We start from the raw sequence: 13,107 nt of genomic DNA, 5'->3' as shown, positions 1-13,107 counted from the left end.
ATTCACACGACTGATGTTAAGCGGCAAAGATAAAAATTTTATTACTTCTAGTATCGATCGTAACGAAAAGTTTATTCAAATTTGTGACTCTCACATTTACTACTTATAGATATATACATATTATGCATAAACATACAAATACAAATATATATATATATATATATATGCACACATATATATATTCCTACATATATATTCCTATGTATACATATATATATATACATATATACACATATATATCCCTATGAACAGCATGGCGATTAATCATAAGCATGCGTAGTGAGAACTAATAAAAGATGTGTAAATATTTGATTCGCGATCCCTGCAAAAAATAAGAAACAAAAAGGGCAAGTGGCACATCTGGCACGTCGATGGTTTTGAAACTTTCGATCGTACCGAAAGAGAGAGAGAGAGAGAGAGAGAGAGAGAGAGAAAGAGAAAGATATACACGATGATACGTAAAATATGAGAAAGAAAAAGATAAAGAAACAAAAAAAAAAAAAAAGAAGAAGAAGGAAGGAAGGAAACAGTGAGATCGAGGAACCGTTTGCGGATGAGAGAGCGTATATCACAAGAGTGTGGCATTGTCGAATGGTTTGATGTTGTACACGAGTCCCCAGGGTGCAAGGAGTCGAAAAGGCACAGGATATCACAGGAATATTGTGACCGGCATAGACGTTGACAATGGCCCTGGTCCATTGTCGAGAATGACTGCCTCTGTAAACTCGCCGCAGATGGCCCGATGAACGTCGCCGTTCTATTCTTCCAACGAAAAAATGGACGGTAAGAAAGAATATTGGTGGAAGAAAGATACCGAAAAGAAAAAAAGGGAGAAAGAGAGAGACAGAGAGAGAGAGAGAGAGAGAGAGAGAGAGAGAGAGAGAGAAAGAAAAAAAGAGAGAAGATGCCACTTTGAAAGTCGATCTCTCACATGGAGTATCCAGAAAGCTTACCAAGCCAGAACCAACCCAGACTGTTTCTCTACAGTGGGAAAGACATTTCAGGAGTGGATATATATCCGAGAGTTACGAAGTTAGTCGAAGAAAAATTTCTTGGTATGCCGTAAAAATGGGACGAGAAACACATTTATATATAAAGTGTGAACGTGTTAGTCTAACACTGAATGGCGCCATTCTAAGGGACTTCTTATTCCTTATTCCTTTAAAACGAACGTGTCTGTTATACTTTTGATTATTATGATATATACCCACATATATATATATATATATATATATATATATATATGCACGTGCATGCATGTTAGATAATTCAGAAGATGTATATTGTATCGATCCTATCGGTTCTATTTATCACAATTGTTTTCTTCATCTTTTTCTTTTTTCTCCTCCTATCCCCCTTTCCCGCAGTACCACCACCATCCATCCATCCCATTTTTTCTTTTTCATTTCTTTTTCTTTCTCTCTTCTTTCTCTCGTTAACTTCGCTAACACAAAACTGACTATAATAGATAAGTAGTTAGTTACATATAAAGCTTCCTTTCATTCTTTCTTCTTTTTAAACGTTAAATTTCTTTTTATTGTAAATTAGAAGATACATTTGAGCACAAAGTGATCGACCATTTAACACCCATTATACCAAAAAGATATATCCATACGCATAGGTACATACATAGTTACCTACCACGTTTCCATTCACGTTATCTCCGTCGCATTGGAATCACACGTTAGGATAAAAGAGTAAGGCATAAATATTAAGACAAAGTAAAGAGTGAGTGAGAGAGAAAGAGAAAGAGAGAAAGAGAGAGAGAGAGAGAGAGAGAGAGAAAAAGAGGGATAAAATTTATCGTTCGATGGCTGATGTTTTCACTCGTAACCCAAAAGACTTTTCCTTCTGGTAGAAATCGTTCCCGTTTCGAGCGGTGGTCTCTTTTAAGTGGTCCATAAAACATCACTCGTCTCATCCCGTCTTTCTCTTTTTCTCTCTCTCCCTCTCTCTCTCTATCTCTGTCTCTGTCGTCTCCTCCGTTATGCGGAGTCTCTCGTAGTGTCGAAGAGAGCATGCTTGCGCCTCCTCGCCTTTGTTAAACCGAATCGGATCCGACAAATGGTTTACACGCGTCCCGCACTGGGATCCTTTCCACTTCTTCTTCTTCTTCCTCTTCTTCTTCTTCTTCTTCTTCTTTTCTTTCTTCTTCTTCTTCTTCTTCTTCTTCGTCATCTTCTTCTTCTTTTTCTCTTTCATACCACGCGCATTCCACGTAGGTGGCCCCTGCCATGACCGAAAGAAACACTTCGACTTTTATCTCCTTTTTCTAAAGTATTAGCGAACGAGAAGATACGTTGAGGTCTGACAATGTTTTGGAGAAACAAAAAAAAAAGGAAAGAAGAAAAGAAAGAAAAAAAAAAATTTGGAACAAAATTAGGAAGAGGATCTTGTTAATGAATCATCTTAACAGGTTTCTGATGATCTAAATAATGTGGATTATCTTTGGATCCTTACGATCCGAGAAAGAACTGAACGAGAGACGTTGTCTTCGAAGTGGATTAAAATTGAGAAAAAAATAAAATAAAAAAAAAAAAAAAAAAAAAAAGAAAAAAACGAAAAATGAGAAAAAATCAAATACTGTAAATACTATGAATAACGAAAGTCATACGATGATATAATCTGTCTTAAAGGTGAATTAAAATGTTTCATAAAAAATATTTTAAAGGGATTAACAACTAGAAGAAAGGAATTGTAAGAAGTAAACAAAAGAGAAAAAAAAAAAAAAGAAAAAAAGAAAGAAATCAATAATGGGAAAAAGAAAAAAGAATTATATTTCTGAAACTTGATTGAGACTGTTGAAAAAAATTCCGAAGGTGGAGAAAAAAAAAAAGGAGAAAAAAATAAATGAATAATGTTAAAGCGCAAAGAGTCAAATGTGACAAATTTTCTTGGAATTAAATTGAATTTGAAATGAAAGTAAAAATATTGACGAATTGTCTTGAAATTTTTAACAAAATATTGAAAAGAAAAATGAATGATTTATTAAAGCTCTGTCTCTCTCTCTCTCTCTCTCTCTCTCTCTCTCTTTTTCTTCTCTTTGTGAAAGCTAGGTTTTGACGTTCAATTTCTTTTCAGGGTATTACAGCTCTACACATAGCCATTGAAGAGAGGAACGGCCCTATGGTGAAATTTCTACTTTCCCATCCAGAGATCGATCCCGGTGACGCCCATCTCTACGCAATCAGAGAAAACGAGACAAAGATAGCCGGCATGATTTTAGACAAGCTCAACGAGATATCACCGGGATTAGAATATGCCAGTGTCACTCATAGCTCTGATTTCCCGGACGAGGCTACACCCTTAGCGATCGCAGCACAGTATGGTCATTATGAGCTTATTCAATATCTGATCGAACATCGACTTCATAGGATTCAACGACCTCACCCACCTAACTGCAATTGCTTGAGCGTGTGCAAGTACGAGCACGGTAGAATCTGTGTTTATAATCCTTTCCTTTCTATTTATTTATTTATTTAATTAATTAATCAATTAATTAATTAATTAATTATTCATTTCTTTGTTTGTTCGTTTGGTTGTTTCTTTATTTGTTCGTTCATTTGTTTGTTTATTTTTGTCGTTCTCTTTTTTTTTTCTTTTTAACCCGATCACATTCTCTTAGATATTTTACGAGTGGTGATGCGTCCTTAACAGACGAGAACGTGAAATTTACGACAGCTTAACGGTGGATCGAAAACGTATATTTCTCTATCGAGCTATATCTAATCCAGCCTATATCTGTTTGACCGAGGAAGATCCAATTCTCGCTTCTTTTAATCTATCGGTCGAGCTAAAAATGGCTGCATCCTACGACAGGGAGTTCTATAACGAGTACATCCAGCTATCCGAGGTCAATCGAATCAGGTTTCGATAATGCCAACTTCATATATCGAGCCCATTCGAATTAGATTATACATACATACATACATATATATATATATAAATGTTAGAAAATATATACGAAGATTCATATGGATTAACGTCGTTCGATTAAAACAGAAATTATCAGAATTCGCTACGGATCTGATCGGTTGCGCCAGGAAAGCTCATGAAGTGGAGACAGTGTTGAAGAGAACATCAGGCTTTTCTAGATCTTCTAGATTCATTTATCCGCGCTTGTTAATGGCTCTTGATTACAAGCAAAAAACTTTTGTCGCTCATCCGAACGTACAAGAGGTGTGCCACGAAATAGAAAAATTAAAAAGAAAAGAACAGGGAGGGGAAAAGAAAAAAAAAAAAAAAAGAAAAAAAGAAAAAAGAAAAAAGAAACGTTTCATAATTTAACAGATTATCTTTTCTTGCATTGAAAAGATATATTTCAAAATTGAATTGAACGTTATACGTGACATTGAAAATTTTACAGCTGATCGAGAACAAATGGGTGGACAATTGGTACGAATGGAGGATGAGAAAAACTTGGCTTCAATGTTTAACCGTTTTATTACGAATAATCCTATTACCTCTTATCGCCTTGATCATTCTGATCATACCGAACACGAAAATCGCTAAATTTTTTTCAAGTCCGGTTAATAAATTCCTTCACTCTGTTGCCAGTTATCTCGTTTTCCTTATCATCGTATTTCTTATATCCAATGCCGATAAGAACAAGCAACTTCGTGGGCCACCGAATACCGGTATCAAATTTCTTCTTTTTTCTTTTTTTCCCTTTTTTTTTTTTTTTGCAACAAATGAAAAAGAAAAAGAAAAAGGGGGAAAAAAAACGCGATTCGAATTAATTCAAAAAGCCTTAACACAGTCACTAATGCATCGGGCCAATTTTTTTTCCCCTCTTTGTTTCTTTTTTCTTTTCTTTACTTTTCTTTTCAGGATTCGAACCGATTCTAGCAATTTACGTGATATCGTATTTATGGTCGATCATACGGCTTTGCATTATGCTCGGTCCAAGAAGATTCTTCAGGGCACCTTGGAACTGGTAATTCTCTTATTTTTCTTTTCAAATTATATCACGATCAGATAGATCTTTCATTTTAGGTACGAAAGCTGTATGATATTCCTGTTCCTATTGACGTTTATGTGCTGGATAGATGCTGCTATCGACGTCAGGATTAACGGGCAATGTGACTTAGAGAGAAAATATTGGCACAAATACGATCCGACATTGATAGCCGAAGGTGTTTATTGTTTGGCTACGATCATGGCCTTCTTTCGATTGATGTTTCTTTGTCAATTGAATTATCACCTTGGTCCTCTTCAACTCTCCCTTGGAAAGATGATCCATGATGTTACCAAATTCATCGTGATATTCGCCATCGTCCTTTTAGCTTTCACATCCGGTTTAACGTTCATCTATTTTCAATATAATCCTTCAAGATCCATTTATAATGTCCCTCATGCCTGATAAAATCTCATTATCTTTTAGGTCTGTCTAAGTTGTATCAGTATTACGAAGATATGGTACAAATCGATAAAAATAATATAAAGATACAACAGGTGAGTTCATTCGTTAATTTCCCATCGAGCCTGAAGACACTTTTTTGGGCCGTTTTCTGTATGAGTCCTATTGAAAGTGCTGACGTCATTATTGAAAATATACCAAGTGATAACGATACGGAAACTATCATAAATCATCATACATTTACAGAGATTATCGGTTATATCGCGTTCGCAAGTAATTTTTTAGATTTTATAAAATTACTTTAATTTATTCCCAAAAAGTATTTAATTAAAACGTAATTGACGTATTAATATATAAAATAAATATCGCAATAAAGGTTTTGAATTCATTTCTGTGGTCGTTGTCCTTAATATGCTGATTGCCTGTATGACCAATACCTTTACCAAGGTCACAGATAACGTCATCGTCGAATGGACCTTTGGTCGGACGGAGGTTGGCAAATTGAATCTCAACGAACTAGTCCCGTCTGTGCAATAACAAAAAGTTTTCTCTCCTTATAGGTTTACATCAATTTCATGCTGATGACCACCCTACCACCACCCTTCAATATAATTCCCACTTTCGCTGGCTTTCAAACGATCGCCGAATACGTGAAGGTACTCGTCAAACCACCGCCGAACAAACGCGCCCGCTGGGACTTCATGCAGTGTTGCTATATCGTTAGTATCGTAGAATTACACGTTACACTTTATGGTAATTTCAAAATGGGATATCTTACCAAGGTCAATGCGAATGAGTACAAGGTCTACGAAAAGTGAAAGAAACAAAATAGAAAAGTAAAAGGAGAAAATGGATTCGTAGATCTTCGATTTTATATAATTGAGAATAAAAAAGAAGAAGGAAAAAAAAGAAAGAAAGAAAAAAAGAAAGAAAGAGATCAGAAAAGTGGATCTAAAAATTGGATCATTTTTTTTTCTTTTTTATTTTTCTTTTTTTTTTTTTTTATTTTATATATACGATGTTTCTAATTCGAGATATATGGATCGTTGAAATAATAGAAATGAAATCGACAAATTTTAATTATTATTTAATTAAAAAAAGATTAAAAGAAAAAAAGAAAAAGAAAATAGATTCGATCATTCAGATTGGGATTTATTTTATTGGAAAACATATTTCTGCATTAGTAACAATTTTTCAGATTCAATATCTACCGGATTATTAAATGATCGAGATTAAATGAAGGAATGAATACTTTTCAAAAAAAACAAAAAAAAATAACAAAAAAAAAAAAACACAACAAGAAAAAACGAAACAAAAATGACGAATAAGAATTGTTGCAAAATAAGTCGGACATTTTCGTGATCCACTTTTTTGATCTTTTTCTCTTAACAATTTATTCAGATTCAAGGTCTGACGGATTATTAAAAAAATTCAAATTAAATCAAAGAATTAATTACGAGTAAAAATTGTTAAAAAAACAAAAAAACAAACAAAAAAAAAAAGAATAAATATCCACTTCTCTACTCCATTTGTCTGATTAAATAGAAAAAAAAAAAAAAAAAAGAAAAGAAAGATTTTCAGATACAAAATCTAAGGATTATCAAAAAGTGTTACTTAAATTAGAATTAATTAAATTAAATTAAATTAATTAAATTAAATTAAAAAATATATATACATACATACACACACAGAGAGAGAGAGAGAGAGAGAGAGAGAGAGAGAGAGAGAGAGATACACACACACACCCACACACACGCATGCACTTAGGATTGCAAAAGAGAAAAAGAAAAAAAGAAAAAAAAAAAAAAGAAAAAAGAAGAAGAAATAGAAATAGATAAATGAATTATCTTATATTAAAGTCTAGTAAAGATCAAGTTTGTCTCTTTCTTCCTTTTTTTTTTCTTCTTCTTCTTCTTTTTTTTTTTTTTTTTTTCCTCCTTTTTTATAATTATTTTCAGGAAACATTAGAAGATGAAAAGGACGAAGTATTCGCTCAAGTGATGATGCAATTGGTACAACGTTATTTCCGCGAGAAGAGTAGGGAAATCGAGAAGACGAACATCGAGAAATTTAGAAGAGAATTGATAGAAGTGAGAGGACTTTTGCGAGAGGCACTTGAAGCTGCTTGAGGAAATACAAGAATTACACGAATTCGTAACAAGTTTCGTAACGTGTCATTGGAGAAACACTTGAGGGCATATCTCCTTCATAGTAAGAAGCCCAATAGAACTATACTAAGACATTAGTATAGATTTCCGTGGAAAGGAAAATATCGACGAACGAGAATTAACGTTTATTGTCAAAGGGATAATAACAACGAAGGAAAGTGTCTCTTTCATTTAAATGATCTTTTGAGAGAAAAAAAAAAAAAAAAAAAGAAAAGAGGAAGAATTAGAAGAAATTTTCATAGAAAAAAAAATGTTCAAATCTCAATCCTAACAAAATTAATTTAAAAATTTTTAACTCTTTTTTCTTTTTTTTTTTTTTACTGTTTATAATGTTACTAGTAATATCGTAAGAATATTGAAATTGAAAATGATCGAACGAACGAATATGATCGAGATCCGTCTTCCATCGTACGTATTATGATTTTTTTCGACGAATTTTCAAACGAAATTCTAAAAGAACGATTAATTAAATAATATATCAAATACATCGTTAAGTATCGTTATTTCTCGTTACGTTTGAGAGTGAAGATCGGAGAATAATTGAAATTGAAAATGATTTATCTAAAACGTTCGTACCCCGATGAATATTTTTCATGAATTTTTCATTGAATTTTTCAATTAAATCCCATCGAGATATATTAGACAATATTTCTAATATAAAAAGAAGTCACAATATTGTCTTTATATTGCGAATGAATTTTAAGAAAATTCAAATTGAAAGAATCGTGTCCCTTCTGTGAAAAGTTAAACAATTTGTTTATAATTTTTCAAATGATATTCTGTCAAAATCGATTAGATAATATTTCAGATATACGAAAATCTATATTTCTCTTTATATCTTTTGCGTTTGAAAACGCAAAAAAAGAAAAAAAAGTTGATATTGAAAATAATCGAAGGAAAAAAAAATTGTCGTCTCCTTTGAAACGTAAACGATTCTTCTATGAACATTCAAATGAAATCCTATCAAGATCGCATTAGATCAATGCGATATATATATTATATAGATCACTTAATTGATAATAATTGTCATTCGGAAAATATTTGTTGTCTCGTTAAAATATTTTCAATCAATATATCCTTCTTTAAGAATTAATTATACGATATTTAAGAATACACGAAAGTGTCATTTTCATTATAACGACGTAAATGTATCATTGGAAAATAAAGTAATAAAACTTGCCGATCTATTTAATTACGATGTCCATTAAATAACGACTACTTTTAAAACAACTTGTAAAGAATATCGTCTGTTAGCGAAAGAAAAATCTTCCTTCAATGTTTCCCATGAATATTTTTTTTAACGGGAACAATTTTAAAGTCACTTTTAAGCTTTATAAAGAACTCAAACTTCGCGCTATAATATATATATATATATATATATATATATATATATATATTATATTTATATACAGGGTGTTCAGGTGCCTTCAATTTAAACAAAATATATTTAATATTCGATCGTCAACAAATTAAAATAAAATAAAATAAAAATTGTAGAAATTTTCTTTTTGAAGTATAGCAAACAATTATTTTGGCGAATTATAGCTGGTTAGAAAAAGATCTATCTAAATGAAATTTGAACTTATGACGATGATAAATCTTTTCCGAATGGATGTGTTTTTGAAATTTCAAGGTGACCGTTATATTTTTATACGGAACTGTATGTTTTTATTTAGGTAGGTTTATTTAGGTCAATGAATTCGCCTTAGAACGGACCATGTGCCTATCTAAATAAAAACGTACAGTTTCGTGTAAAAGAGAAAAGAGAAAAAGAAAAAAAGAGAGAGAAGAAAAAAAGGAAAAAGAAGAAAAACAAAGAATTTACCTTAAAATCTCAGGAGCAAACGTCCAGACAGAAAAGATTTGTGACCACCGTAAGATTTCTGTCCCTCCCCCTCCCCCACCCTACTCCTCTACCATCCCCTTACTAAGCTCCCTAAAAAGGGTATGTTTTATTTGAAACATTTTTTGAAAAGAGTTTATAGTTTGGAAAATTCAAATTAGACAAAAATAGACTTCAAATTAGACACCCCGTATATACATATATATATATATATATATATATATATATATATATTTACACACACATATACACATGAAATATTTTTACGATATAATAAATATATATTCGAATAAATCGATTTACGAAAAGAATTCCTCCTTCTGACTTTCGTCAAAGCTTATTAAATGAGCCAAGAATCGAATAAAAATATCATTGACGGAAGGATTTTAAAATGGAAGGAAAAAAAAAAAGAAAAAAGAAAAGAGAAAGAAAGAAAAGGAAGAAGAAAAGAACTTTAAAGGAAAGTGAAGGGAAACCAAAAAAAAAAAAGAACGAGAATAAAGAATCTCGGATTACCATAGTATATATCGATTCGATTGAATGCGAATAAAATTTGAATGAGAAATTTTTCATTACAACGTTACAATATAGATAATAATCATTTCCGGTCTATTTAAAAAAGGATCTATTTATATCCGTAAAGAGTACGTACAGGAAGGAAGGATAAAATTCAAAAGGAAAAATTTTCATTATGAAAATTTCATTGTATAAAAATTATTTCCGCTTCTTTGAATTCCGCCATCTTTCGTCTCACTCGGGGGAAGAAAACATACAATAGAGAGAAAGAGATAGAGATAGATAGATAAATAGATAGATAAAGAGAGAGAGAGAGAGAGAGAGAGAGAGGGAGAATGAAATAAATAAATAATAATAATAATAATAATAATAATCATTTATCAGCAATAACGTAAGAAATTTTTATTAGATAATATCGATGAGGTATTCGAAATGAAAATGTTTCGTTCGATAATACGATTCTAAATGATAAATTATTTTCTAATTCTTTTAGTAAAATCTATCATCGAAATACACAGACTAAACACTGGCACAATATTTATCACTTATATATGATAAATACTAATAGATAAAAATTATTAGAAGAATAGTAAAGTTGTTCAATGTCGTTCCTCGAATTAGATCTTATGAACGAAAGATATTACGAACGATAAAAGGATTACGACGTTGGATCTTTCCAATCGATCGAAGTGCTAAGTGGAAAAGTTTTACTCATTTATCAAAGAATTACAGTTATTTCTGATTAATAGTTAAAAATGATTAATGATGATCAGGATTTAACGATCCAATAGAAATGTCTATTATGTTATATCAAGATATTTTCATCGTACAAATTGAGATAGGAATTGACAGATAGACAAATAAATAGATAGAGATAGAGATACAGATATAGAATGAGAGAGAGAGAGAGAGAGAGAAAGAGAAAAAAAATGGAAACAATAGTGTATATAAAAAAATGAAAATAAAAGAAGGAAAAAAGAATATGTTATCGTGTAATATCAAATGAAAACCTTGCAAAGTAAAAAAAAAAAAAAAAAAAAAAAAAAAAGAAGAAAAGAAATACAAAAAATATATATTCGCATCAATTGAAGATAGTTTTACCTTTTGGATTTTCCCCAATGAAAACGAACTTAAAGGTGCACAAGTTACTTGCTCTTTTTCAAAAAGTATCTTTCATAAGCGTGTTGATATGTTGGTGTCAATATTTAAACAAGAAAATTGTTATTATCGCGATAAACGAACAATCGATATCGTAAATGTCTCTGAATTATATCTCCTTCGAGATCTGGAAGAGATCAGAGTGAAGAAAAAGAAGAAGAAGAAGAAGAAGAAGTTAAAAGAGAAGTAGAAGAAGTAAAAGTAGAAAAGAAATAGAGGGATAAAAGTGTGAGGATCTAAGAGGGAGGGAAAGGTCGAGTATAGCAAGATAATATCGCAGGAACAGCAGCACATCATTTCTTTTACGTTCGTATTATTTATCATCCTCCGGCCAGATCCTCCGTATATGACCATTTTTATGAAAACGATCGAACATCAACCGAAATAAATAGGAACATCCTCGTGGAAATATTATTTTTCTTATCTCTTATCTCCTATCTCAATTATTATATTATAGATCATTAAATTATTTTATACTTATATTTAGATATTGTCAAATCTTAAATATTTGATCGTTCGAATGTAAGATTAAAAAATGTTAAAGAAAAGAAACGAAACAACAAGAAAGGATATTTCCATTGAGCCCTTTTAATATATCAAAATAATCCACTGTCCTATCTTGTTTTATTATTGATATTATTATTATTATTATTATTATTATTATTATTATTATTATTATTATTATTATTATTATTATTATTGTTGTTGTTATTATTACTATTCTTGTTGTTATCATAATTTTTTTTTTCTATTTACCACCTCTCTAACCTAGAAATAACTTAAATCACCTAGAAATATGATTCCACGGGAATCACATTTTCTGATTATACTGTCATATTTCCGTGAATATTCAGGATGACTGTGAATTTATGATATCCTTAATATACTTTTCAATTCCTATGGGAATCCTACGCGTTATCATACTTACGATCTCATATTACTTATCGATGGTGTACGTAATTCTTTCGAATTAATGACTTTTCTTCAATGGCGAAAGAATAAAATAGAGATAAGGGTGAAAAAAAAAGGAAAAAAAAAAAGAAAAACAAAATAAAAAAAGGAGCGAAAAGAAAAAAGAATTTATTTTCGTAGTATTTTATTTATATTTATGAGTTGATTGAAGTATTTCGATCATAGAAGTCCAAGAGAAGTATATGAAGTAGAGAATTCGGTTTACTAGATAACTAGATTCGCGCAAAAAAAGGATAGGTCTCTTATCCGTAAGTCGATCTGACGTGCCCTACATCCTAATCTCGGTCCATACAATCCTTCTCCCTCTCTCTCTCTCTCTCTCTCTCTCTCTCTCTATCTATCTATCTATCTATCTATCTTTATTTCTTTCTCTCTCTCTCTCTCTCTCTCTCTCTCTCTCTCTCTCTCTCTCTCTTTTTCTCTTTCGCACTCTTTCCCTCCTTTTTTTTTCTTTCTCTCCTACATGACGATGGAGGCCAGAATGAAATGGTAAACCATACTTGTATATCACAAGTGTGTAGATGTGTGTGTGTGTGTGTGTGTGTCTTTGTGTCTCCTAAAAATACGTGTTAAATCGAACGAGAAAGACGATGGGTGATCAACCGCAGAGAAAGAATATAAGCAGAGTGTATATATATATATATATATATATATATATATATACAGTATATAATATGTATAATATATATTATATATATATAATATATATTTTATATTATACATATATATTTATATATATAAATATAAATATATATGTATGTGTGTGTGTGTATGAGTTGAAAGTAACATCATTTCATTGGGGAAAAACAAAAAGGAAGATAAAGTAATATGAGAGAAACGATTTATTTCGATTATTGTTTTTATCAATTTTCTATATAAATAGAGAAAAGTAAGATAAATATAAGAGAGAGAGAGAGAGAGAGAGAGAGAGAGTGAGAGAGAGAGAGAGAGAGGGAGAGAAACAGATGGACAGACAGAAAGACAAAGAGAAAAAAAATAAAATATATCATAGAAATATCTTTTTCTTTTTCTCTTTTTCTTTTTCTTTTTTCTTTTTTTTTTTTTTTTGGCTTTTCACCCTAAAACCACTA

At 31.2% G+C, this 13,107-nt stretch overlaps 2 protein-coding genes across 2 annotated transcripts; both read left to right on the top strand.

Annotated features, from left to right (window-relative positions):
* Positions 1-3,126: 3,126 nt before the first annotated feature.
* LOC124946546 (short transient receptor potential channel 5-like) lies at positions 3,127-3,746 on the top strand. Its single transcript, XM_047487336.1, has 2 exons — positions 3,127-3,433; positions 3,626-3,746. The coding sequence occupies exons 1-2, from the start codon at positions 3,127-3,129 to the stop codon at positions 3,652-3,654; spliced, it is 336 nt and encodes a 111-aa protein (XP_047343292.1). The 3' UTR covers positions 3,655-3,746.
* Positions 3,747-3,824: 78 nt separating this feature from the next.
* Positions 3,825-8,167, top strand: LOC124957741 (short transient receptor potential channel 5-like). The gene is made up of 8 exons (XM_047514976.1): positions 3,825-4,179; positions 4,367-4,637; positions 4,831-4,936; positions 4,996-5,297; positions 5,384-5,632; positions 5,736-5,851; positions 5,920-6,078; positions 7,318-8,167. The coding sequence occupies exons 1-8, from the start codon at positions 3,877-3,879 to the stop codon at positions 7,486-7,488; spliced, it is 1,677 nt and encodes a 558-aa protein (XP_047370932.1). The 5' UTR covers positions 3,825-3,876; the 3' UTR covers positions 7,489-8,167.
* Positions 8,168-13,107: the final 4,940 nt, after the last annotated feature.

The sequence above is a fragment of the Vespa velutina genome, chromosome 2 (assembly GCF_912470025.1).
Source record: "Vespa velutina chromosome 2, iVesVel2.1, whole genome shotgun sequence".
Lineage (NCBI taxonomy): Eukaryota > Metazoa > Arthropoda > Insecta > Hymenoptera > Vespidae > Vespa > Vespa velutina.
Note: the sequence above shows the minus strand (reverse complement) of the source record. Positions and strands in the feature narration are given on the sequence as shown.

Bases quoted from the DNA above. Each gene is read 5' to 3' on its own strand.
- LOC124946546 (XM_047487336.1), top strand. From the start codon at position 3,127: ATGGTGAAATTTCTACTTTCCCATCCAGAGATCGATCCCGGTGACGCC. The intron at 3,434-3,625 runs GTAGAATCTGTG...ACATTCTCTTAG, and splicing joins CGTGTGCAAGTACGAGCACG to ATATTTTACGAGTGGTGATG.
- LOC124957741 (XM_047514976.1), top strand. From the start codon at position 3,877: ATGCCAACTTCATATATCGAGCCCATTCGAATTAGATTATACATACAT. The intron at 4,937-4,995 runs GTAATTCTCTTA...CTTTCATTTTAG, and splicing joins TTCAGGGCACCTTGGAACTG to GTACGAAAGCTGTATGATAT. The intron at 5,852-5,919 runs GTTGGCAAATTG...CTCTCCTTATAG, and splicing joins GGACCTTTGGTCGGACGGAG to GTTTACATCAATTTCATGCT.